Source organism: Perognathus longimembris, chromosome 11, assembly GCF_023159225.1.
Source record: "Perognathus longimembris pacificus isolate PPM17 chromosome 11, ASM2315922v1, whole genome shotgun sequence".
Classification (NCBI taxonomy): Eukaryota; Metazoa; Chordata; class Mammalia; order Rodentia; family Heteromyidae; genus Perognathus; species Perognathus longimembris.
The window spans coordinates 48,604,006-48,631,742 of record NC_063171.1 but is presented as its reverse complement, the minus strand read 5'-3'; the positions used below and the strand labels follow the sequence as shown (position 1 = coordinate 48,631,742).

The 27,737-nt window shown below is 41.5% G+C and overlaps 1 protein-coding gene across 2 annotated transcripts in view; it reads left to right on the top strand.

Moving 5' to 3' along the window:
- Nucleotides 1-27,468, top strand: part of Tgfb2 (transforming growth factor beta 2) — an 81,707-nt gene extending 54,239 nt beyond the window's left edge. For both annotated transcript variants that reach the window (XM_048356642.1, XM_048356644.1), the window contains 5 exons: nucleotides 18,732-18,864; nucleotides 18,992-19,102; nucleotides 20,583-20,760; nucleotides 22,178-22,331; nucleotides 26,684-27,468. In XM_048356642.1, the coding sequence (XP_048212599.1) occupies nucleotides 18,732-18,864; nucleotides 18,992-19,102; nucleotides 20,583-20,760; nucleotides 22,178-22,331; nucleotides 26,684-26,842 (735 nt within the window). In that variant the 3' untranslated portion in view covers nucleotides 26,843-27,468. The remainder of the gene's footprint in view (nucleotides 1-18,731; nucleotides 18,865-18,991; nucleotides 19,103-20,582; nucleotides 20,761-22,177; nucleotides 22,332-26,683) is intronic.
- The last annotated feature ends 269 nt before the right edge of the window (nucleotides 27,469-27,737 follow it).

The window sequence follows — 27,737 nt, the reverse complement described above, 5'->3', positions numbered from 1 at the left end:
AAGAGGTTATTAGGGGGCCTTCTAAAGGCTATTTCCCCTCTCTGTGTGTGTGTAGGTCTCATTCAGTTTCTGGACAGCATTTCATAGGAGAAACTTCGCAGACAGTCCTTCTTGGTTTGCTTTCTGTCTTCTTTCACTTCCCAGCTTTCAATCCTAAAAAATCATGGTCTGGCCAAACCTAAATCTTGTCCTGTAAACTAGAGATAATGAGTTTTCTTCTGAGGAACCCATATGTAAAGTTCCTCTGAGAATACATATAATTAAAATGTGCTATGTCAGATGCAGAAGGAGTAGGTGGTTGTCGGGATTTTTCTTGTCATCAAGAATGAGCTTTGCACTTCCCGTCAAGTGATTCCATGGCGGTTTCATAGAGGTGCCCATTGTGTCTTGTTGTAGCCTGACCAATTTTCTGTTAGCATGGAGCAGAGTACAATGATAGGGCACACATCATCTTACTGTTCTATTTGCTTTAGTCTTCCATGAACAACTGTGGTAGGGGAGGCCCCTTCCATCATGGTGGCTTCTCTTTTGGAAGAATTACTGCAGTGATCGACTCTTGTCTCTTCCCTGGGCTAGTGCAGGGTGTTCTATGAATCTCTCTGTTTCCTTCAGACACTTGCATGACAGCAGTCAGAGCAGCCCCTGGTAAAATATTGGTCAGATCAAAATTCCCTGCTCAACCTACTATGAAATAGACCACTAGAGCTTGTTCCTGCTGTCCAGGTGTAACCTTGTACACCATTTACTGGCTTCTCTTCTTCTCCTTTTCCTTCCTTCCCTCTCCAGCTTCTGGCTGCCGTTATTCTACCCTCCACTCTCATGAGATCAATGGTTGTATATTTTTTAAGTAGTGGGAAGAGAAGACTTTCAATGTTCTCATCACAAAGAAACGATAAATGCTCAAGGGGATGAATACACCGTTGCCATGAATTGATTACCACACAATGGACATATGTATAACAACATCCCACAGTATGTACCTGATAGGCATTCTTAAAAATAATGTAAAACTTTAAAAAGTCTGTCTTCAAAGCCCTACAATGGCTTCTTATCTCACAGGCTCAGAGACCATCCTTACTGTGAGTGATGAAGTTGTGTCAAACCTGCTCCTTATCCAACAACCCTACTCATCACTTCCCCTCACTCATATGAATCAACTCCACTATTTCTCAAACTCGATGCACTCCTCCTTGCTAAGATTTGAGGCTACGGTGTCTACCCAGAACGCTCTTCCTTGAGTATATATGAGGCTGGCTCTTTTTAGTCCTTGATGCCTTTCCTCAAATGCCTTCTGCTTTGGGGCAGGGGGGAGGGAGGTTACCTGGCTACCCCATCAAACATCTTCCCTAAATGGTCAACTGCACAGTACTCTCCTGAATGCACTTTAGCACTAGCTGCCCTTCATCTTCTGTTCCTTTCTGATGTTCATGGTGTCCCTTCCACCTCTAGAGATAAATTCTTAGAGCCCTGCCTGCTCCATAGGAGTTTTTGGAGTGAATTGAACAAAAAATTCAAACTAAGATTCAAGTACAGAGTTGTTCTCAAAATAAATACATAACTTCATGAAGAGGTTTTATTTTTTGCTAGTCCTGGGACTTGAACTCGGGGCTTGGGCACTCTCCGTGAGCCTCTTTGTGCTCAAGGCTAACACTCTACCACTTGAGCCACAGTGCTACTTCTGGCTTTTTCAGAGTAGTTTATTGGAGATAAGAACCTCACAGACTTTTCTAACCAGGTTGGCTTCAAACCATGATTGTCAGATCTCAGCCTTCTGAGTAGCTAGGATTACAAGCCAGAGCTATTGGTACTTGGCTGAAAATAAGCCAGTTGTTTATTTAGATTTGAGGATTTTCTTACATTTGTTTTAAAGGTCTCTCTAAATATGGAAAATGCAATGTACATGCCTACTCCTTTTCTGTTATTTATTTAGAGCTAATTTTGGTGGTATAGATTACAATAATAATGTAGGTTAAAAATAAAATTAAGTTATACAATCACAGGTAGGTAGTTAGGTCATTAGAGGTGCCGAGTTGGAAAATGATTGCTTTCTATGGTGTGAGATCAAGTTTGGTCTTTCAGGACTGAATGAGCTACCCCGAGAGTAGGTTGCTTTACAGCAAGTCTACCCCATATACACTTCTATTCACCTGTTTGCTGCTCTTCTACATGCTACCACCCTGTGATAGCATTTGTCCTGTTGTGACATAGCTAGAAGTCCCTCACTAGACTCCAGACAAGTGGGAAGGTGACCTTCCACTTGCAGCTTCCCAAAGCATCAGCCAACCTAAACTCTTCCCTTTAAAAAACCTCAAGTACTTTGTTAGGGCAACACAAGACAGACTAAAGCAAAGATCTATACTTTTCTAGAAAACAAAAAAGGATAGTTACTTAGAATCATTGTTGTGTTGTTATACCCTCCCTACACTAAAATATTTAACTGAATACAAGTTGGGAATTAAATTATTGTACAGGCCATGTGTGTTTAGGTGCCAGGAAATAGGAAAAGGGTATTGGAATTGTGTTTCCCAAATACATGTGTTAGCTATGTCCTTTGCCATGCAGAAGCTCTGCAGTTTGATGCAATCCCATTTATCTAACTTTTCTTTGACTTATTGTGTTTCTGGGCCTTTATTAAGAACGTTCTAACCCATGCCAAGAAGCCCTGTTGTTTCTTCTATTCCTTCCTAAAGTATTTTTAGGGTATCTGCTTTTACCTCTTTGATCCATTTCGAATTGATTCTGGTGCAGAGTGATATATAAGAATCTAACTTTAGTTTTCTGTATGTGTCTAGCCAGTTCTGCCCGTACTGTTTGTTGAAGAGGCTGTCCTTCTTCTATCCTGGTTTTTTGCTCCCTTGTCAAAGAATAGGTGACCATAGGCCTGCAGGTTCATTTCTAGGTCTTCAGTTCTATTTCTTTGGTCCTCATCCTCAGGCCTGTTCTTGTGCCAGTGCCAAGCTGTTTTTATTACTATTGCTTTGTAATAGAGTCTGAAGTTTGGTATTGATATTCTTCCAACACTGTTCTTCCTGCTAATGATTGTTTTTTCTATCTGGGGTCTTTTATTGTTCTGTAAGAATTTTTGGATTGCTTCTTCTATTCCACTAAAGAAAGAAGTTAGGATATTGATGGGAATTCTATTGAACTTGGATATAGCCTTTGGCAGTATTGCCATTTCCAAGATGTCAATCCTCCTGCTGCACAGGAGATTCTTCCACTTCCTTAGATCTGCTTTAATTTCCTTTTGCCGATTTTTGAAGTTTGGTTAAGTTGATTCTTAGGGTTTTTTTTGTTGTTGTTGGTTTTTTTCTGAGGCTTTAGCAAAAGGAGTTGCTTTCCTAATTTCAGCTTCTTCATTCTCATTGTTTTTTTTTTTTTTTTTTTTGGCCAGTCCTGGGCCTTGGACTCAGGGCCTGAGCACTGTCCCTGGCTTCTTCCCGCTCAAGGCTAGCACTCTGCCACTTGAGCCACAGCGCCACTTTTGGCCATTTTCGGTATATGTGGTGCTGGGGAATCGAACCTAGGGCCTCGTGTATCCGAGGCAGGCACTCTTGCCACTAGGCTATATCCCCAGCCCCATTCTCATTGTTTGCATAGAGAAAATCTACTGATTTTTTTTTTGTGGATTAATTTTATACCCTGCTACTTTGCCAAAGTTTTGGATCAGCTCAAGAAACTTGAGAGTGGAGTCTATGGGATTCTCTAAGTACAGGATTATGTCATTTGCAAAGAGAGAGAGTTTATTGCAGCATGCCTGTCAGTAGTTGAATAGATCAAGAAGGTATGGTTTATATACACAATGGAATTCTATGCTTCCATCAAAAAGAATGACATCACCCCATTTGTAAAGAAATGGAAAGATTTGGAAAAAATTATATTAAATAAACTAAACAAGACCTAAAGAAAAACTTTCACTCATTTGTAAGAACTAGAATATGTCTATGATATTCTTAACAGGGGGGTCTCAATAACCCAATTGTTTAGTGCATAGGACCATATATAATAAAATGTAGTAACATGAACTCCAAGATATGCAAACAAGATGTTCTTATTATGTCCTGTAGTAGGTTATTTTTTTCTTTTTAATTTCTCTTAGTTTTCTCTACCTTGTGTCTTGTATATAAGATTAATCGATATGTAAAAGGAAAAGGGAACCACAGAAAGAACAAGACAAAGGATGAACCAATGCAACATTGATACTCACTTGACACTAGGATGGATATGAAACTTACAACTTGAGGGGAGGGGAATAGGGAGGGGTCAGCAGGAGAAAATGAGGGATGGGTTAACAATGATGAAAAACAAATGTACTCATTACCTTACTTATGTAAGTGTAATGCCCCTGCTTATCACCTTTTCAATAAAAATAGAATAAAAGAACAACAAATATGTGTATATTAATGTCAAGTTAGAATAGAATTAGAAGGGGAAATCAAATAAGAATATCAGAAGACACAGCTGCAGAGAACGCAGGCTTATTTTGAAGGTTCTTTTCCTCCAGGGCAGCCAACAGCAGAATAATTGTGAGAACCCACAGCATGAGGCTGTGGACTAGCCTGAAGGACTGTGGGACTTCCTCCAAGAAAGGAGTCTTGTGTTCTTGACTTGGTTTCCCTGTAGGTTTCACCATTACATGTGCATTGTACGATCTCTTCCCTGCCTGCTCTGGTATGGCACAGCTTGGTTCAGGTTGTCTTTGCTGTGCCATTCCCACATGATGCTGTCTCATGGAACTGCAGCATCTGTGCCCCTCTTCTTGCACAAAGGAGTCCTTCATCCCTTAGACCTTCAGGAATTAATTAACTTGTTTATGCACATATGCAGTCAGCACAAAGGCCTGTCTGTCGAGAATGAAACAGAGATGGGGTAACAATAGAGAATTATCAGGTGTTTTCATGAGAGAGGAGAGCCTTAGTGCTGTGTGTGTGTGTGTGTGTGTGTGTGTGTGTGTGTGTGTGTGTGTTTTGAACGTGTATCTGCTGATATTTCCATATAGGTCATAAAAGATCTACACATCCCCTACTCTGTCTTTAGCCATGGATGTGTGTTATACAGGGGCTTTTCTATGTGACTGTCTTCAAACTGTAAGGAGAAAGAGTTAATACAGTGGCACAATAATGCAGCTCTCTGAGACTGTTTTCCCTGGCCTCTTTCCTCTGAAGCTAATGTGTGTCCCATGGGAGCTGACTGAGCAGGCTTTTTACAGGTACCCACCACTTAGGACCTCTCAGAAGTAAGCAGCTACATGTCCTGCCGTGGCAATTACAGGACATGGTGATGGCAGGTGGTGGATAAGTACAGGGTTGGCTGTGCTACCTTGGAATAACCACGCAGTGTGCTGTTGTGTCCAGCACCCCCAAAATGGTCCATGGTAATCAAGAAAGTGAGAGCTGAACAGGAAAGAGAGAGCTACCTATATCAGTGCCTTTGCAGGGGAAAAAGTCACCTTACCTGGTTCTGAGTTTCTAGAAAGGCCCACTTGTTGCTTCTTGAAAGTTCTCTTGCTTCTTCTCCCTGGTTTACATTCTCATGATAAGATGTAATAAGTAGAAAGGTTAAGACACAGTACAAAACTGACCCTACTGAAGATTTGGAAGGCTGAGTGCTGACGGCTCATACCTGTAATACTAGCTAATTTGGGAGGCTTGAGAATGGGAAGATTGCCATTGGATACCCACCCAGACAAAAAAGCTTGTAAGGTCGCTTTTCAGGGTGTAGTGGTGCACTCCTGTTATCCTAAGCTACATTGGAGGCCAAGATTGTGAGGATTGTGGTTCCAAGTGAACTTGGGCAGAAAAGTCTGTGAGATTCCAGCTCCACAGAATAAACTAGGTATGGTACAACAGAAGAAGCTAGGATGGTGGCATACCCCTGCCATTCTAGCTACAAACTTGGGAGCCCCAAATAGGCAGATCATGGTCCAGACATATGCCCAGGCAGAAAGAAAGAGCCTTACTTACAAATATCCAGCAAAAATCAGTGCTAGAGCATGGTTCAGCAGTAGAGTGCCTACTTAGCAAGTGATAGGCCTTGAATTTAAAGCCCAGTGCCACTAAAAAAAAAATTGACAATTAATATTTATAATCTCTGGTGGGTATGTGAGTATGCACAAAATTCCAAGACGTTTTGTTTTGTTTTTAATTTGTCAAAGATGTTTGGATGAGTTTTTCAGGGGCTAACTTGTCAGGTGGTGAAATGTGTGCTTCTGGTGGAGATTTTTACCAGGCAGGAGTTTGGAGGACACTGTGGAGTAACAAGTAAGAGTTAAAAAGAAGATTGTTTGCCCTGAAGGATTTCACAGTTGGGTTGAACATTTAGAGCATCCTCAACATGGAAGAGTTTGTGAATACTCCCTGTTAGAGCTGACTCCTTTCCTCCAAGCTTTGTTGGAGTTTTAATCCACTAAATGTGGACTTCTGAGGTCACTGTCGATGAAACTGGTTAAGTAGACATCTTGCTGGAGGATGGAGGTCCTTGAAGGTATGCTTACAAGAGCCACACATGGAAGATACTATGCCTGCGAAGGTGTGGGCAGAGACTAAAATCATACAACTACAATCCAGGGAATTCCAAGCTAGCATGTACTAGAAGCTAGAAGATACATGGAAGGACTGTTCCCAGAGGCCTCTGAGAGAGCAGGACATAGCCAACACCTTGATCAAGTAACTTCTAGCTTCGTATCCAGTTTGTGGTACTTAGTACAATGCTAGGAAACCAGTAAATCTGGCAGGCAATTGCCTCATGTGTTCAGATCCACACATTTAGATGATGCAAGAGGATAGGGAAGAGAAAGGGGATATGTGTATTTGTTCTTCTTTGTGATGAGTCAGCACCTCCCTGTCACCTGCACATTTCCATCACCTAGACTGTGCTGAGTGTCCTGTATCCTTATCAGTTTTGTCAGATATTAATGTTTATGCTCTCACTCTCTCAGTTCTCTGGGGAACACTATCCTTACTGGGCTAGGGTAAATGCCCTGCCTCAGTCCCCTCTTTTGTGCCCTCTGAACATACCTCTTCTAATCTTTGTTGAGACATTGCTATCTCCCAACTGTTCAAGGAGCTCATAGAAAAACAGGGACCGTCTCACTATGCCCACAGCTGGTACTTAATATCTATTGGACTAAATCAGAGGAGATAAGCTGTAAAATACATGAAAATATAAGTAAAGCAAGCATGCTGGAGATTCAGCAGTGAAGGAATTAACTGACTGTATGAAATAATCTCTACCTCTAGTTAGCAGGAATTTGTTTAGGCATGAAGGGCTTGTCTGCAGTCCATGAAAGCTTTCTGGAGTGTGAGTGTTGGAGTGGTGCATCTAGAAATGATTTGTTCATCTCATGGAGAACAATAGGTCACTTCAGGAATAGTTGTGTGTATTCACTGAGTGACAGAAAAGAGGAATGATGGCAGGATTTCAACCCAGAGAGAAATATTCCTCCAAGATTAAATCAATGAATATGGATATGTATTCCTGTTGCCTGCATATCTGCTAGTTGCAGTAAAGCTACATTACAAGGGTTTGTGGTGAGTTAAGGAAGGTTTTTCTTTTCCTCTGTCTTTTGGAGGAAATGGACAGTTACTCCCATTCTGTAGTCATCCTTAAAGCCCCTGTATACACAGGGCCAGATGCCCAACATAACCAGGAATCATATAGGAAGTGCAGAAAAAGAAATCTGACTTCACAGTGAAAGTGAGCATTTCATTGAAAAGCTGGACTTCGAAGTTTAAATTTGAGGGGCTGGGAATATGGCCTAGTGGTAAAATGCTCGCCTCGTATACATGAATCCCTGGGTTCGATTCCTCAGCACCATATATAGAAAAAAGCCGGAAGTGTGCTAGCCTTGAACAAAAAGAAGCCAGGGACAGTGCCCTAGGACTGGCAACAAAAACAAAACAAATGCGAAGTTTAAACTTGAAGAACAGGCCCTTTGTCCTTTGGTTTGAGGACTGTTTGTTTTGGGTGTAAAAACAGAAAAGAAAGTGAGTATGGGATGGAAAAACTGAGAAAACGAGGAAAAGGGTGACATTGTACAAAAAGAAATGCATTCTTTACCTGATGTATGCGACTATAATCCCTCTGTAGATCACCTTTATCATAATTTTTTTAAATGGAGAGAGAGTGAGAGAGAGAGAGAGAGAGAAGAAAGGCATTTTAATGTGGTTATTAAAGACCAAAGTTTAGAGTCAGTTGCTGGTGGCTGCTAAGCTACTCAGGAGGCTGAGATTCAGGTGAAGATTTGAGGGTAGCCTGAGTAGAAATATCCCTAAGACTCCATCTCCAAATAATCAATAAACACCCAAACTGGAGGTGTGGCTCATGCACTCTGTGCTAGAGTGACAGCCAAGTGAGTGAGCCAGCTGAATGAGCACAAGACCCAGAGTTCAAACCCCAGTTCCAGCAAAAGAAAGGACAAGGATTTGGGCTAGTTAGAAAATTCATTGTAGGGATATTATCTAGCTTAAGTTTTCCAGGATGGAAGGTGAATCTAGGATGACAGGCTGGTTGATGGCAGGTTATGTGTTACATCCTAAACTAAGGAATTCTGAATCTATTGGGAATCTCTTGAAAATGTCTTCAGTCAGGGAAGTCATGTGATGATGACATTAGTTCACCATGGTTGAATCGCAAGCACTCTAACTGGGTTTGGATTTCCCTGTGACATTCAATCCATTCAACATATGTGCAATGTAGTCTTGAAATCATGGCTCCAATAAGGAGTGTCTTGGGTTTCGCCCAACCCCAGAGCCTCTCACTGTTTTTAGTATACCTGTAATTCTCCAGGACACTTAGCACAGCCCCAGGGATACTTGGATCACCCCAGCGGGACCACTGAGGAAGGGGAATGGGTGGACAGTGGACCTAGGTGAACAGGACTCCTGACTGTATATGTCCACCACATGCACCAAAGAGTGTCAGTGTCAATAGAAGAAGCAGCCAACCAGGAAGCCACTGAGGAGCGAGGGCCTGGTGTCAGCCCTGTGATGTTGAATATGGTCACTGACTAGAGGAAGCCAGTGGATATTCAGTTGCTGGTACCATGTGATAGGAAGGTTAACTTACACATCAAAGAGCAAGCTTTAGATTCAGAGGGGCATTAAGGGTGGGGAACAGGAACTTGGATCAAAAAAATAGAATTCAAAATTAACAAAGACATGTAAATCATTTACATTTCTGTTCAGAGAGTCAATTTCATCAGCATATACTACATTCATGGTGTCAAAGGTGTTTCTTGAGCTAACAGATACTATATCACATGGGAAAATATTAGAAATGCAAGTTTTGGGGTCCCAACTTCCTGTAGTAACCAGAAACTCTGAGGATTGGGCCCAGTAATCTTTGTTAGGAACCTTCAAGAAGTTTCCGAAGCAGGCTGAACTTGCCTTTCTTCTTCCTCTTCATTCCACATTCTTACAGAAAGGAGTGGGAATAGAAAATCAGATCCAACAACAGTCTGTGTATAAGAACAAAGATTTTCCTTTTAAAACAAAAAAGAAAAAAATACAACTCAATGGTGAGATGTAACTTCTGCCCAAATCAAATGATTTGCATTAAAAGTAGTGACCAGCCAGGTGCAGTAGTGTATGCCTGCCATTCCAGCTATGGGGAGACAAGTCAGGTGACCATGTTTCCAAGCCGGCCTGGGCCCAAAGAGCTCATGAAACCTCATCTCAATGGAAGAAGTTGCGTGTGGTAGCATACACCTGTCATCCCACCCACAATGAGAAGTGCAACAAAGGAGGATTATGGTCTAGACATGGGACTGGCAAAGATGGACTGGAGGCATGACTTAGTGCTAGAGCTTGCCTAGCAAGTGTGAGAGATTGTCTTCAAACCCCAAGACGGTAAAGAAAAATAGACAGTGACCAGAACAAAGGAGACAAATCTCCTCCCAGTCCACATTCCCAAGGGTTTTCCATATTCTTCTGACCTTTTGTGGGATTTTGGAGGAACTCATTTTGAGAAGGACCAGAAAAAGGGAGGGGAATTGACAAAGATAATAGAGTTCTGTGGACTTTTCCTGAAGGAACGTGTGTAAGGGAAGTTGCATCTTGGGATGGGGACTGCCACCGATAGGAAAGGATTTGACAGCTTACAAAAAGCAACATTGGAAAACCATCCTCTCCGAGTCCTGCCTCTTCCAGCGCGGCTTTGGTAATAAGAAATCGCATGTCAGCCTTGTTGCCTTTTTGCTATGGAAGGTAGAGAATGAGGCCATGATGTCTACCCCATAGGGGAAACAGAAATGTTTTATTTGAAAAGCTAAAAAGATTATATGCATGCAAGACAACGATAACTATTATTATCTGGGATTACTTGATGGAAATTTTAAGTCTAAGATAAAGAAGAATCTGAACTATTTGGATGGTCCAAAAGTGACTGGAGTGACCTTTCTTGTAAAGTCATGAGTTCATTTGTCACAAGAGGCCTTTAGACAAAGACATGGGAGAGAATGAACTGGTTGGACTGGAGCAGATGTCTTCTTAATGCCAGTGCTTTGAGACACTGAAGGGAATAACTTGGGGCTAGTCAGCTTGGTGGGGGTCATGCTCACAAGTGAGCCAGTGCAAGTAAACATGGGCATCGGCATCTGCACATGTCTCAAGTCACTGGGAACATGAAAAGCACTGAAAGACATTTAAACATCAGATACACCAAGCACAAGTCAGGCATCAGTGGTCCTCGATAGTCCTATCATCTTAGCTAACTCAGGAAGATCAGATCCAGAGGATCTCAGTTCTAGGCCAGCCTGGGTAAGTAAAGTCCAAGAGGTCTCATCTTTAAAATAACCAACCAAAAGCAGAGCTGAAGGGGTGGCTCAAGTGGTAGAGCACCACTTGAGCAAGTAAGCTAAGAAAGTCTGAGACCCTAAGTTCAAATCCCAATACTCCCAGAAAAAAGGAAAAGTGAAAAGAACACAAAACTAAACACATAGAATACCACTAAGTGCATTTCAAACCTAGATCCACCAACACCAGTTAACCTGGGTTCTGCTTTTGTTTTTGTTTTTGTTTTCTTTACCTCCCTGATACAAAATTCTCCTTCCATTAGAAGTCTGGTTGAATTGGCCTCTTGGTTCTCCAATCTTGCCATTTATATCTGAAGATGGAAAGTAACGTTGAACTCTCATGCTTTCTTCCAGCTTTGCTATCTCCTAGGAGCATAAGACACGACACCCCTTGGTGTTAAGCCAAATCCTGAGTTGATTTGCAGCATTATTGCTATAAGGCTAAGATTTTTCTCTGGCTATAATTTTCCTCAGGTAGACTCTTCTTTTTTTGTAACCCCCAAAGTACTGGGTAAAAAGAACCAATTTCACCTCTATCTCCTCCCTGGCTGGCTGCATTCCAGTGAGGGAAATGAATGAATCCTCCTATGTAGGGGTTTTATAGGTCAGCAAGGAGCTTAGCACTTTGCCAGGGGTGGTGTGTGTATTTTTCCCTGTGTTACATACATTATAATGCATCAGTTGGTGGGAAAGGATGGAGGAAAGTGGCATGCCACACCTCTGTGGGACGCCCAGCCACAGACAGCTGATTGTCACTTTTTGTTTCCCCAAGCCCCTATGCTGGGGCTTGAACTCTGGACCTGAGCGCTGTCCCTGAGCAGCTTTTGCTCAAGGCTAGCATTCTACCACTTGAGTCACAGCGCCACTTCTGGCTTTTTCTGTGATTAATTGGAAATAAGAGTCTCGTGGACTTTTTTTTTTTTTTTTTTGCCCTGGCTGGCTTAGAACTGTGATCCTCATATCTCAGCCTCCTGACTGGCTAGGATTACAGATGGGAGCTGCTGGCTCCCAGTACCTGCCACTTTTAATGCATTAAAAGCCCTCTTTTCTTCTAATTCAGCCAGGAGCTGTTGTTCCTAACTATAGAAAAAAAGTAAGTCAAAGGAGAGGATCTTAAAGACATATGAGAAATGCACCTATATGAATATAGGTTCACAAATGGAAATTTATGTGTATAGGTGGTACTGAATTTGAACTCAAAGTCCTTTCGTTAGGCAGGCACTCAACTCTCTAGTTTGTTTGTTTGCTTTTATTTTATTTTATTTTATTTATTTATTTTTTTTGGCCAGTCCTGGGGCTTGGACTCAGGGCCTGAGCACTGTCCCTGGCTTCTCTTTGCTCAAGGCTAGCACTCTGCCACTTGAGCCACAGCACCGCTTCTGGCCGTTTTCTGTATATGTGGTGCTGGGGAATCGAACCTAGGGCCTTGTGTATCCGAGGCAGGCACTCTTGCCACTAGGCTATATCCCCAGCCCTTTTATTTTATTTTTAAGGTATGTTCTCACTTTTGAGTAGGACTGGCCTCAGACTGCAGTCTTCCGACCTAAGCCTCTCTCATACCTGAGCTTACCAATGTGAACCACTATGCCTGGCTTATTTGTTGAGGTCATGCTAATTTACTGTCCTGGGCTGGCCTCAAACTGTGATCCTTTTCATCTGTGCCTCTCAGATAGCTGGGATTGTGCTCCACGAGTTTTCTGTTTATTTGCTTTAATTTTTTTTTATTGTCGTGTACTCAGAGCCTGGTTCCTGCTTAGATAAGCATTTACCACTTGAAGGATGACTCCAGCTGAGATAGTGAATAAGAGGCCAAGGAGTTTTCTTTGACATAGTTGTGCCAGTTGCCTGTATAGTATGTTTTGCACAAACCACATCTATTCTTATTATGTGTGACTTCTATTTTTCTTTTCTTCCCTTTTTGAAGTGAAGAAGTTTCAGAATTGCTAAGTGATCTGAAATAAGGACCCTTCTAGACTTTTAGCATCATTTTTTGTTACTTATTTGATAATGGTTTCTCTTTTGTGTAAAATTGTGAAAAACGAAATGTGGTATAATCGATGCAGAACAAAAACTACCTTGAATCCTCCTTTACGTAACCCAGTGTGATCTAGTGTATTCAGTGTTGTACAGCCAACACCACTGTCCATTTCCAGGGTTTAAAAAGACCTTGTACCCTTTTGCTGGTGATGCCCCATTACCATCTTCTCCTGGTACCTGGTAAGCTTTACTCTGCAGACCACCTATGAATCCATCTATCCCAGGCACTGATGTAAGTGAAACTGTGTATTTGCCCTCTAGTGTCCTCTTGTGTCTATCTTTTTAACTTAACACGATGCCCTCAAATCCAACCATTTCCTTTTTACAGCTATCTAATATTCCACTGTGTGTATGTACTACATTTTGCGTACCCCTACCTTTGTTGATTCTTCTTTTCCCCACCTTCTGGTTATTGTAATGCTGCTATGAACTTTGCTGTACAAATGTGAAGTCCTGGCTTTGATTTCCTTGGGGAGTAGAATTGTTGGTTCATATGAATAATTCTATTTATTCTTTTGTGGAACTGCCAAACTATTTCCCCCACCCCCTTAATCCTCGCCAAAATATTTTCCCCCTCAAAATGACTTGTCTTTATGAAGACTTTCCAAGACATTTAGCCGTTCACAGAAGTAACAGCTCTCTTTACTTTTGCTCCTGTAATTTCATCAGTTTCTATTTAATTCACTTGTGCAATTCCAATAAGAAGTCTTCAGTGCCCTGGGCATCATACAAACATCTACAGCCAGCATCTGCTAAGCCTCTCACTCCATGGCAAGACCAAAGAGATGCTTGGAGCCTCACTTCTCACCCAAGGGCCCCAGCATGCTGTGGGCCAGCACAGAGACCAGAACACCAAGCTCGAGGACAAGGCTGGTTGCTCAAGAGGAGGCCAGAGAAAAGAGCTTCTACTATTTGACCAAATTACCTTTGTTTCGATAAGATGTAGATAGACATACAGAACCACGGGGGGGCAACGCGGTTCATATTCAATAGTTCTATGTGGAGAAAGGTAGACACAATGGGAAGTCACATGGTCTAATGATGTTTTCTCTTTCCTTTCTTTCTCTTTCTCCTTCCTTCCTTCCTTCCTTCCTTCCTCCCTCTCTCCCTCTCTCCTTCTTCCCTCCTTCCCTTCCTCCTTCACTCCCTCCCTCTCTTCTTTCCTTCCTTCCTTCCTTCCTTCCTTTCTTTTCTTTCTTTCTTTTTTCTCTTCTTTCCATTTCTCCCTTCCTTTCTTCTTTCTTTATTTTCTTTTGTTTCCCTACCTTCCTTCCTTCTTCTCTTCTCTCCCTCTCTCCCTCCCTCTCTCTGTCTCTCTCTTTCTCTTTTCTTTCTTTATGCTAGTATTGTGGCTTGAACTCAGGGCCTGGGTACTGTTCCCTAGCTTTTTGTGCTTAACCTTTTCCCTCAAGGCTAACACTTTACCACTTGAGCCCCACTTCCACTCCAGCTTTTTGTTGGTTATTTAAAAATAAGAATCACATGGACTTTCCTACCAGAGTTGACTTTCGACCACAGTCTTCTGATGTCAGCCTCCTGAGTGGCTAGGATTACAGTCATGAGTCCCTGGGGCCCAGCTGATGTCTTCTTCCTGTAACCTCTTGAATATAAGGAAGGAGCGAGAGTCTGTGGCAGCAGGCTCGGCCCCCTTCCGTGTCCTCTGGTTTTCTGTCACCAGTGTGGTACACAAGAGATAAACCCCCTGTACAGGAAGCAGGAGGATGCTCCTGCTCTCAGGAAGAGGGTCACTCTCATTTTATTATTCTCAGTTGAGAGGTGATAAGAGTATTCTCTTTCTTTCTTTTTTTTCACATTATATTGATTATCTTTATGTAGTCGTACAAGGGGGGTTTCAGGGCAACATGTCAGTTTATGAGTGTGTCTTCACCAATGGCACCCCTTTCTTCCCTTGTTCTTCCCCAGTGTTTTCCACCTTCCTGTCCCCTTGATTTTTCCAGTTCCGTGGGATATGCATTGAATATCATGACTTTAATCCCCTCTCTCCAATGGGAAGGGTTACTAGACAGTTCTGAAGTAAAGTCACATAGCTGAAGGAAGAATACTTTTATCTTGCAGCACCTTTTCTTATGATTAAAGACTTGGGGAAGTGGTCCTGTGAATAAGGTCTAAAGGTATGGAGTTTAGCTTAGAGAGAAAAAGCAAGTGTGGTGAAGAGGACATACTAATAGTCTCCAAGACAATGAGGGACACTCTGAGTGATGGAAAGCAGCTGTTTCCTGTCTCCACCAGAAGCTGGATAAGAGGAATAGAGTTCAATGGCAACAAGTAGGTTTAAGAACTCTCTGCCCATAAAGTTCAAGACAATAAACCAACAAGACAAAAGTCACTCCTCTGTTTCACAACTGTGTAGCTTCCTGTCCTTTTTTTTTTTTTTGTCATTTGTGCATGCACTATTCTTGAATCTTGAACTAGTTAAAACAACAACAAAACCTTTCACCATGTGAAAGAGTGTGAGGTTGTCCTTCCTCTGGCCTTCCAGTGCTCCAGGAGGGAGAAATCCCTGCTTCTGAATCGTTACTACAATTAAAACCAAAAAACTGGGGGGTCTCTTTGTTAGAATCTGCTTTCCTTTTAAAACAAGAGAACCCAGATTTACTCTTTCTCTCTAGAAGTAAAGCATTCCCATAGTTTTGGTAGTATATATTTTTCTGTCTATTTGGTCAATGTAGTTATGATGATTTTGTCTGTGTGTGTTGAGGCGGGCATTTTATCACTTGAACCGAGCTCTACTTTCAGTTTTTGTTTGTTTGTTTGTTTTATTGTAGATAAGAATCTCAGGGAAACCATGCAGCCAATGTGTCTTTGGGTCTTGTGTGGTTTGCTTAGCATAATTTGTTCCCAAGTCTTCCCATTTCTTTATGAACAGAGCAATGTCATTCTTTCATCGTTTCCCTCATTTGTAATAATTAGATTGTGCCTGTAAATCTACAAGTAAGCCCAATGGATTACACCTGGACATGATTAATTAAACAGCAGCCTAAATATTTTGAACTCCAAAAAATGGAAAAAAGAGGTGTTTTTTTTTTAATTGTACTATTTGCAGTTATTTCTTTTTTCTTTCTTTTTCTCCTTTGGCTTATTCCCTGTTGTCACAGTTTTTGGTTTCTGTACCCTTTGTCTTGTATATAAGTTTATCTGATTTGAGGAAGGAAAGAGGAATAACAAAAATGGTTGGACAAAGGATGAACCAGTTGAAGAATGATACTCATTAAATACCATGTTAGAAATGAACTTTACAACTAGGAGGGGAAGGGGGAGAAAATAAGGGAGAGGGTAACAGTGTTCAAAGAGAAATGTACTCATTACCTTACTTATGTAACTGTAACCCCTCTGTATATCACCTTTACAATACAAATTTTTAAATCTAGAATAAAAGAACAATAATGTGCAACCTTGAACATACATGTAACAACTCTGAAACTTGTTCCTCCTTTGTAACTATATACTTAGACAAGACTGAATCTCCTTGACTCCAACAAAAAGATGAGAAAGGATTCGGATTTTTTTTTTTAAAGAATCTCAGGAATTGTCCTGATGGATTGGCTTCAAACCACAACATCAGATCTCAGCCTCCTGAGTAGCTAGGATTACAGAAGTGAGCTTTTGGCACCAGGTCTAGTCATGATATCTTTTTTTGTTGTTATTGTTCTGTCTTCCATGAGGCTGAATACTATGAATGTATGATATATGCTATAGTAACTGATATAGCATGTATATTTAGTTTGAATATACAATTCATAAAATTGTATATAATTCAATATAGAAAATGTTTTAAAAATTCTAATTAGTGTGTTAACTATAAAGAAGATTAAGATGAATACTATATGACTTGTGGATATATCCAGTATGCAAGGCTTTATATAATAATGCAATGATTGGGGATCAGGTAGTAGAAAAATTTAAAGATGAAAAACATGAGTTGTGGGTATTTTATTAACCTGTAGACATTGAGGCAGATGGAAATGTCCAGAAATTTCTTCTCTGCCATTGTTCTTGTCATTTTTATCCCCTATTAGGTTAATTATGACCATTTATTTTGAGTTGGATAAGTGGTGTCTTATTTGCCCAATTGGGGATTATTTTCAGGGCTAGCTTTGGTTCTCAGAGGATTGACTGACATTAAGCTGAGTCTTTTTTTTTTTTTTAAGCTGAATCTTTAAAGTTGCAGCGCTATGTCAGTGTTAACTGAACGCATTCCGCTGTGTTGATTTTCATCCTGTACCAACGCTGGCTGTAATCTAGTTGAAGATCATTGCTCTGCTGCTGAGTGCTTTCATGACATCTGGCAAGGGGTCGGGGTGAATCATGATCCAGCTTTGACTCCCATAATGTTTTCGGTCTTCAAAAATCCACACTGAAGTGGGAAAATGACTTGGGTTGGCTTCACATCCTCTCTTGCATTTCCATTTCCTTAATCTACCTTACAGGAATGTTATAAGGAGTAAATGAAGTGAAATAAGGTGCATAGAGCCCAGAGCCCATTGTGCCCAGCCCTTGAGTCATGCGTTAACTCACAGAAGAAACTCTTGCCTGCTACAGGACATGATTGGCCTTAGTTTCTTGTCACTTAGTGGGGTGCATTCCGGCTAGAGGCAATGTTGTAAAGAAGTTTGTCTAAAGTTAATAAGGATTCCCAGAGTCCAATTCTATCAATATTTTCTCTATACTTAAAAGAAAATGTTTGGCTGGGTGCCAGTGGCTCACAGAGGCTGAGATTGGAAAACCCAGGTTTGAAGCTAGCTGGGCAGAAAAATCCATCAGACTCTTATATCTTCAATCAACCAGCAAGAAGCAGAGGTGGAGGGGTGGCTCAAGGGAAGAGCACTAACCTTGAATGAAAGAGCCAAGCAAGAGTATGGTGTATTGAATTCAAGCCTTAGTATTAGCATCAAAATATAAAGGACTGGAAGCAAGGCTCAAGTGGCAGAATACCAGCTGCGAGCTAGCTAGCTGGGGGAAAACCTTGAGTTCAAGCCTCAATGCCAGAAAAATAAAAGTTTTGGAGAGGGCAATACAAAATCCCAGGGCTTAAGCTATTGAGGAAAAGCAGGCCTTGGGGTTTGGGAAAGGATTTACTGTAGCTCCAGGAGCCTTAGAGTCATGATCTGTCTTAGAAAACACTCTTGTTCCAAGATAGAATTATTGAAATCTCCCTCCAATATTCCCTTCCCAAGAACATACACAGTTGCTCTTTATTCGCCTTAACTAGAGGTATCTTTCCAGAGTCTCAATGTCAGTGCTCAGGCTGATTTGCTTTCACTCTCTGCACACTGTGCCAGACTTCTTCTGCCCCAAATCATGCTTAGACTACAGGATGTGCAATATCTTTATAAATCACAGCAAGTCATTTTGGGAGTCAAACTTCCACTTAGAGGCTTACCTCAAAAGTGGAGGTAGGGAACATATATTTAGTGCTTGTAGATTTAGGAAACAAGATCGGGAACTTTTACTCTCTTTTTTTTAGAGGGAGATTTACAATTCAAACATTTCAGAGGGTGAACATGGGTCTTTTCCTCTTGCCTGTCCCCTGGACCCCAGTCCCCCAAATGAAAGAAATAGGGAATCAGGACAACAAGACCATTAAGTTAATAGCCTAGAATTTATGGTTGTAATCCTACAAGGCTTATGTGAGTAAAGTCCAGTAATTACTGTCTTTGTTTATGGTTCCTGTCACCTTTCTCATAACACTCTCTGATTTAGTGGCTCGTTTCATGTCCAAATGACCTAGGGTTATGTTATAATGTATGTGCCCCTGCATAATAATATGTAGATACACTAGGTGGCTGATTTTAGATAATGAACTGGAATAATGCTAAGGGTTTGGGTTTAGTCATGGTGTCAGTTTGCCAACTGAGCTTTTTTTCTTTGCTCTTTCCTGATCTAGATTCTCAAATCCAAGGATTTGACATCACCAACCCAGCGCTACATTGACAGCAAAGTTGTAAAGACAAGAGGAGAGGGAGAATGGCTCTCCTTCGATGTAACCGATGCTGTCCATGAATGGCTTCACCATAAAGGTTGCAAACCCTCTTCTCTTCCTGGCCCTGGTCATGTGATCAGCAGCCCAAAGTTATTGTAAATCAATTACAGATTTCAGGGTGTGAACACACATACAAATAGTCTCTTTGGCTTACTGTTTTTCAGACAGGAACCTGGGATTTAAAATAAGTTTACACTGTCCATGCTGTACATTTGTACCTTCTAATAACTACATCATCCCAAACAAAAGTGAAGAGTTAGAAGCAAGATTTGCAGGTAATTGAAACTTGGTCATATGAAAAGGTCGGGGGGTGGGGGTGGGGAAGACTTCACAGTAAGAATGTCTTGTCAGATAATGTTGATTTGCATGTCAAAATAGGATTGGTTGATGAGGTATGGGGGCTGTCATTCATTGGGTGATGATATGCTTGGATGAAGACATAGAAAGGATTAGAAAAAATTGAGTTTCTTATGATGATTGGGTCAATACTAACTGACTTATTAATTCTACCACATATCAAATAATGTTAAGTCCTTTTCTATCTATTCAGATATTCTAGAAGTAGACAGCATGTGTTCAAGGACACCTATTGCCCAGAGTTCAGATCAACCCAGATGTCAGAACCTGAAAAATGTATTTCATTGAAGAAAAAAGGGAGTCTTCTCATTCCTTAGGTTCTGTACTTCACCTTCCATAGATCAGATTACCCCACCTATTGGTAGCCTACACTCAATAGTTTAAGTGGCGTTCCTACTGGACTTTCATAATAGCTTATAAACAATATCTAACAAGGCTTCAGTTTTCCACATGCTTTCCTATAAGTGAATTAGCCAAAATGCAGGGAAAAGGAGACAAGGGAAAGGCTTCTAGTCACTTGCTGTGGGAGAGGTGGGCAGGAAGTCCCTTTTTTCCCCACGTGCCTGGTGTAGCACCAGCCCATGCTGTCAGGTCAGGCCACGGGTTTCTCTTCCTCCACTGCCGACACTCACGACTTCCATGTACTTTTAGGAGGGTTACCATGGCCCTCAGTCATGGAAAAATACTCCCAGAGGCTGAGAGATTTATTTCAGTCTCCAACCGAGCCACAATTCTCCTGAGTGGGAGATTAAATGCTTAAACTGGCAGTCTCTTGAGCATGCTTTGGGGAGCTCTAGTTTCTAAATCTCAGATGGAATCAGGGAAAATGTTGGGGTTGCCATAATATAAATGAAAAAGCCCTTTCTTCCTAGCTCTCCCAAAATAGCATGAGGTAAGGGTGACTTCTGTTTGACTTGAACCTAATTCACTACCGTTTAGCCGAATCTCAGTGTGTGTTCCTTAGGAAAGTCTTCTGTGTTTAGCAGTCTTAGGAAGAGCGTGAACCAGCAGGTCACAAGGCATGGTCTATGGCTGTGTTTCGATGTCCAGAGTTTAAAAACAGCCTGCACTGAGGACTGATGAAAATAAACTACCTCCATTGCCCTTGGACCTGGGGTCAGTCCTCTTCAATAGACCTACGGAAGACCTTTGACCCTGTCTGGGACCCTGAATTGCCTGCCAACAAGAGCCCCATTTAAAAGTGTTCTTTGCCACCTGCAGGAGTTCTAGTGTGCCATGTCTGTTGCCACGGGGGAATGACTCTTTGCCAGCCACTGCTATGTCTTAGTCATCATTGCTAATTGTGACAATAGACAATAGAGAAAAAGAAAATATATAGCTGATGATATATGATGAAGGTAAAGCTAAATGTTCATTACCCAAATGCATTTTTTCAAGGTATTGATGGTGCCTCCACATATACCAGTGGTGATCAGAAAACTATAAAGTCCACTAGGAAAAAAAACAGTGGGAAGACCCCACATCTCCTGCTAATGTTGTTACCCTCCTACAGACTTGAGTCACAACAATCCAGCCGGCGGAAGAAGCGTGCTTTGGATGCGGCCTATTGCTTTAGGTAAAGAAATGAAAATGCAACCAAATCATTACATTGGTTCACCCTTGTTCTGCCTTTGCATTCTTCTCCTATGCATTGTCCTGGATGGTACTCATTGCTCAAGGCCTGGGACAGGACAGCAAAGCTCTTGGGTCTCATCATATCAACCTCTAGACAGAAGCTAAGAACAGTTGTTCCATTGTTATATTCCTCAGCTCTTTAGTATTGAATCAAGTGTAAAGGGAGCAAACTAGACCACCCAAAAGTAATGTCTTGAAAGTACTTTGGTGTTGAAAAAGAAAATGAGCTTTCTGCACGCTTCTGCCTACAAAGTCAATGTTTATTGAGATCTGTGGCAATGATGGGGTAAGACAGAAAGGCCCAGTGTTGTCTGAGACTTTGCCTACTTTTTAGAGGGGCTGGGGTCTGATCTCCATCGCAGTAACAGCAATGAGACAGCAGAAGGGTCCTGTCGGCCATGCCATCGGCTACAGGATCTGATAGAAGCGAGGGAGTAGAGCAAGAACTTGTTTCCCCTTCCTACATGAATTCATAGAGGGAGAAAATTCTTTCTTATTAAGCTTAGTAAGAGGAAAGATCTTTACTTTGAGAGTCCTGGGCCATGCAAGGACTTCTCTGCTCAGGATGTTACAGGCCATATGGAAAATGACATTGTGTGTGTGTGTGTGTGTGTGTGTGTGTGTGTGTACTAGAACTTAAAGTCAGAGCTTGTACTGTCTCTTAGCTTTTTCACTCAAGGCTAGCACTCTACCACTTGAGCACAGCTTCAATTCTGGCTTTATGATGGCTAATTGAAATTAAGAGTCTCGTGGACTATCCTGCCTTGGCTACCTTTGAACCGTGATCCTCACATCTCAGCCTCCTGAGTAGCTAGGATTGCAGGTGTGAGCCACCAGTGCCCGGCTAACAGAATGACATTGTTTGGTTGCCAGAGCCAATGGTTATAGCTATAAGACACCATATTGTTTTACCTTTGATTTTATGATTCCTAGATCAGTTAGCAGATGGTAAAATAGAGGTTGTATCTCAAAGGAAAATGCCATAGGTTGAAAATAGCTGTTGAATTTTTTAAATGTAAAATGACAAGGGAAGCAAGGTTTCTTTGAATGAGTCCCTTTCCACCACCTTCTTCGTTATGTCTAATTATTTGAAGTTGAGGTTGACTTTCACACTCACAGACAATGTAATCAGGGTATAGAACTCATAAAAGGCATATAGTCTAGTGAATCTCCACAACATTCTACCATGGAGGTCACTTGATTACAATAAAATAACCCTCAAAACGTGTGGCCCATGTTATGTGCTCATTGGATGTCACTGGAGTAAATGAGTAGTTTTCTGTTTGTTTGTTTTCCTTGGGGGTGAGGTGGATGGGAAATCAACTTTAAAAGTCTGCCATTGCTTTTTGTGTTAACAGAAATGTGCAGGATAATTGCTGCCTGCGTCCACTTTATATTGATTTCAAGAGGGATCTTGGGTGGAAATGGATACATGAACCCAAAGGGTACAACGCCAACTTCTGTGCTGGTGCATGCCCATACCTATGGAGCTCAGACACTCAGCACAGCAGGGTAAGTGTTTGGCTAACTTAACTCTTCCATTCTTAGGTTTCCAGGTATACCTGCTGACTTGTATCTCTAACTGAATTGCAGTTGAAATGGTGCCTTCCTACCATGTCATCTGTATGGGTGCTGGCCATAGTTTTTTAATAGATGAAGAGGAGGAGGAATGTAGGCTGTGGGCAAAACCAAAAAGAAACACTGTGGTCAGTTTAAAGCTGTAGGTCAAAAGCAACTTGGAGGGATTTTTAAGTTTTTCTTTGTTTTATATATTTTTCTGTTGTTGGTGGTCATGAGGCGGCTTAGAATCTGAGCCTGAGCACTGTCCCTGAGCTTCTTTTGCTCAAGGCTAGCACTCTACCACTTGAGCCACAGCGCCACTTGCAGCTTTTTGGAGTCTTACAGACATTTTGCCTGGCTGGCTTCAAACTGCGTCAGCTTCCTGAGTAGCTAGGATTACAGGTAAGAGCCACTGGTGCCTGGCTTGTTTTGTATTCTAGATAGTTAAAAGCACAGATAGGTAAGGAATACAAAAAAAAAAATCCCTTTTGAATTAAGATGCCCATCATGGCTGTGTGTATAAGTGAAGGTGTGAAGGGACTCAGTTCTCCATCTGAAAAAGGCTGGGTTACACTTGAGGATTGTCACAGTTTATATTAGAAAGAACATTGGGGACTTCAGCTGACTCTTTGTGATGCTGCTTTACAAGTCAATCATAATTAGCAAGTCATTTAATCTTTCCGAATCTCTCTGGTCACATTCTTTTTCTTCCCCCTAAAGGAATATATATATACTAAAAATGGTCCTTGAAATATTAAGGCCATAGTTAAAAGTTGTTGTGAGACTCAAAAAAAATCTGACATACACACACAGAAATTGCCTTGGAATATTGGTGTTTTGTCATGTTTAATATAACTCAAAGTGAACAAGAATTGGCGTATTTTCTCAAGGTCCTTCAGTGAGGATAAGGATAGAAGGCTGAATTCTGAAGGAAAGTCCCAGGATGGAAGCTATGATTTCACAGCCCAGATTTGCAAAGCAATAATGACATTTGTCCATATGCTTCCTTTTGTTGGCTTATGGCTTAGGATCTTAGCGATGGGAAGGACTTCATACTTTCTTGTTCAAACCTTTCATTTAAAAAAAGAAAAGAGGCTGGAGATATGGCCTAGTGGCAAGAGAGCTTGCCTCGTATACATGAGGCCCTGGGTTCGTTTCCCCAGCACCACATATACAGAAAACGGCCAGAAGTGGCGCTGTGGCTCAAGTGGCAGAGTGCTATCCTTGAGCAAAAGGAAGCCAGGGACCGTGCTCAGGCCCTGAGTCCAAGCCCCCTGAGTCCAAGCCCCAGGACTGGCCAAAAAAAAAAAAAAAAAAAAAAAAAAGAAAAGAAAAAGTAAAAGTTTTGTGTCTAGAAGATGTGGATGACTTACCCAAGATCAGAGAAGAAAATTAGTGACAAACCAGGGCTCAAATGTCTTGTTTCATAGCCAGGCCCTGGTTTTCTTGATCTTACTGAGTTTAATTTCTAAAATGTGGCTGCATGTGAGGTTTCTGGTCTGTTCTTTATGCCTCTGTAAATCTCCCGATTAAAGAGGCATTAAAAAAATTGCCTTCACTGCAGGGTAGGAAAATGAATCTCTGCCAAAAAGATCACATAATGCATTCAGCTGGATTCAAGAGTTTGGGGGTTATCAATTATTTTAGACAATCTGAGTTATAAAACTCACTCTCTGGTTCTTATGAAAAATCATGTGTTAGGAGAATACGAAGTGTATTTATTTAGAAATGCCTGCAGAGGCTGAAGTTGAAATGCACGGATATGGCTCCCGTCCCCCAGCCCTGCACCCAGCCCCCCCCCCCATCCCCCAGGCTTTGGTACTCTGAAATGCCATGGGCTTGGCCATGTGAGGGCCACTTGCGCATGCCTGTCCTTTTGTCTGCACGCTCTGGTCAGGTTGCTTCATCTGAGCTGCGGCAGCAGTAGCTGTAATGTGGGCAAGGCCTAGTTGCCAAGAAGAAACCCAATTCTCCTCAGTGATACACAGAGGGAGTGTGTGGAAGCTGAGACCATGCTTGTTTTTCAAGGAGAGAGGAAGAATAACTATGATGGTCACAAATATGTGGTTTGGACAGTTACCCAAGAAGCCAGGGGGAGCTTTATAAAGTAGTCAGTGTTGCTGCGCTGAACAGATCTTCTTCTGTCTTAGACTTAAAAAAATGGCAGTGAATCTCGAGGAAAAGGTCACTTGTTGTTTGACTAACACATTAATGGCATCCTTGGAAATGTTCTGTGCCACTAGTGGGGAACCCTCATACTTTTTTTTCCCTTTTTGGTCATGGGGCTTGAACTCAGGGCCTGGGTGCTGTCCCTGAGATCTTCAGCTCAAGGCTAGCACTCTACCACTTTGAGCCATAACTCTGCTTCCAGTTTTCTGGTAGTTAGTTGGAGATAAGAGTCTCAAAGATTTTCCTGCATAGGCTGGCTTAGAACTGCGCTCCTCAGATCTCAGCCTCCTGAGTGGCTAGGATTAGAGTCATGAACCACCAGTACCTGGTTCTATATTTCTATTAATCAAAGTCACAAATCTCTCTGGGACAGATGGAGATAAAGGTATGGGATTAATAATAGAATATTAACTTCAGTCTAACCACTACCATTTATCACATGGAAGGCTAATTATTATTCAGGCTTTAAGAAAATGTAAAAAAATAAACATTTCAGAATGTATGCTGCTTTTTATGTCATTCTTAGTATCAGTTTAATTATGAAGCAATGGATGAAATGATCAATGGTTATTTGGGGAAGGCGGTAATTCTGGGGGTTGAACTTACTTAGGACCTTGTACTTGCCAGGCAGGCACTCTACCACTTGAGTAATGCCCCAGCCCCATTGGATAGAGTCTCTTTTTTTGTCTAAGCCAGACTGGACCTCAGTTCTGTGATTGAGGAAGACTTTCCTATATAGTTGTAATGGCAGGCATGCACCACTGTGCCTACCTTTTTAATGATTGAGATACATTCTTGCAGGGTTTTTTTTGGCGGGGGAGGGGGACAGACTGCCTTGAATGGCAGTCCTTTTTACCTTGGTCTATATTACTGGGGTGAGCTCATTCTTTCCTTCAGTCATTCTCTCTCTCTCTCTCTCTCTCTCTCTCTCTCTCTCTCTCTCTCTCTCTCTCTTTATCTCCTCCCCCTCCCCATCCATCCCTCCCTTTCTTTTTTCCCTCCCTCCTTCTTTTCCTTCCTTCTTGCCCTCCCTCCTTCCTGCCCTCCCTCCCTCCCTCCCTCTCTCTCCCTCTCTCTCTCTCTTTCCTTCCTTCCTTCCTTCCTTCCTTCCTTCCTTCCTTCCTTCCTTCCTTCTTTTCTTCTTTCTTTCTTTCCTTCATCTTTATAATTTAGGTGACATTATACGGAAGATATTTAACACAGGAAGATTTGATTTTTGCAGACAGGTGTCTTTTTCTGTGCCCAGGGGTAAAGCTCGAATGGGACTTGAATACAGCATCCTATTTTTCTACTTCTACTTCTCCATGTATGTGTTTTTCTTTTCTTGACCTCCCATATTTGTGGGGTTGTTTTTTGCTGGAAGATTTATTATGATTACAGAGTTCAAAGACTATAGAATCCCTGATCTCAAGGGAGCTCTTCATACATGTGACAATTTAAAATGAGCCCTCATGAAACAACTTCAGTTACACCTGTGTGGAGAAACAGAATACTAAGAGGCTTGGAAAGTGTGCCTTGTAGCAAAGCAGTAATCAGAGTAGAGATACTGAAGGAACAACAAAGAAGAAAATCATGGAATCAGCAAGACTTGCTGATTCCAAGCTGACTCTTACAAAATCATTTGTTTAATATATATCAGAGATGGGGGAAAGAAAGAAGGAGAGAGGGAGGGAGGCAGGGAAGGAAGGAAAGGAAGGAAGGAAGGAAAGGAGAGGGAAAGAAAGGGGAGGGGAGGGGAAGAGAAGGGAGGGAAGGGGAGGGAAGGGAAGGAAGAAAGAAAGGAAAGAAGGAAAAAAGGAGAGAAGGAGGAGGGAAGCAGGGAAAGAAAGGGAGGGAAGGAAGGAAGGAAGGAAAGAAGGAAGGAAGGAAGGAAGGAAGGAAGGAAGGAAGGAAGAAAAGGAAGAAGGAAAAGCAAGCAAGCATGCTATGGAGAAAGACTCAATTTGGTGATTGTTTAAGACATATACAAATCTGGCGAGAGTTACAAAAAAAAATTAATACCAAATAATTAAAATTGCCTGTTGACTGCTGTGACTGACTTACAAAACTATGTGAAACCATTGTTGAGAAGCATTGCTGTTCTGTTTGTGTTTGGCCTGCTGCTCCATCATGTCTTTTCTGTGCTGTCCATTCAGGTCCTCAGCCTGTATAACACCATCAACCCAGAAGCTTCTGCTTCTCCCTGTTGTGTATCCCAAGATTTGGAGCCGCTGACTATTCTCTACTACATCGGCAAAACCCCCAAGATAGAACAGCTTTCCAACATGATTGTCAAGTCTTGCAAATGTAGCTAAGATTCCCGACCACGTGACCAGACAAGAATTACAGCGATGATGATAATGATGATGATGATGATGATGATGATGATGATGATGATGATGATGTCAATGATGTTCACCACAAGAAAACACAAGAGAGCCTTGATTTAGCAGTGTTAAAAAAAAAAAGTCTTGAGAAAGCGGTACCAGTTCGTGTTCTGTTTGTTAAAACTGGCATTGAAAGAAACAAACAAACAAAAAAAATGGAAGGCTTTATTCTGCATTTCACCTCCTCTTTAAGTGAGAGACACAGAAGCAAAATCTTTTTTTAAAGAAAAAATAAACACTGGAAGAATTTGTAAGTGTTAATTATGTGAAAGAAAACAAAAAACACAAAACAAAACCCAGGAAAATCCTGTTCAGTGGAGTTGTTGTCCATGCCTTTCCTATCCCACGCCTCACTTGATTTTTCTGTATTGCTGAGAAATGTGCAGCCGCCCTTCCCAGCCTTCGTGTTAACCATGAGTTATTTATTGTGTGTTACTCTATAATGAACGTTTCATTGCCCTTGGAAAATAAAACAGGTGTATAAAGTGGAAACCAGAAACGTATGGCTGGCTGAAGGAATTTGAACTCAAATGAGCCAGAAAAAAAAAAAGAAAGAAAAAAAAAAGAAAAGAAGAAGAAAAGAAAAAAAAGAGGTCACATGAATGGCAGGAGTACCCAAGGGATTTATTATAGGACCCGAGCCGGTCTGCAGTAAAATGAAGATACTTGGTCTACTTGCCTTGTACCAACTGCAGAAGGAAACTTCATGTAAGGTTCAAACACTACTATGCCTATGTTAATAAAGAAAACTTTCCGTCAGAATAAGTCTGTTAGATTTTTTTTCCTTTTAATTGTAAATGGTTCTTTTGCAGTTTAGCAGACC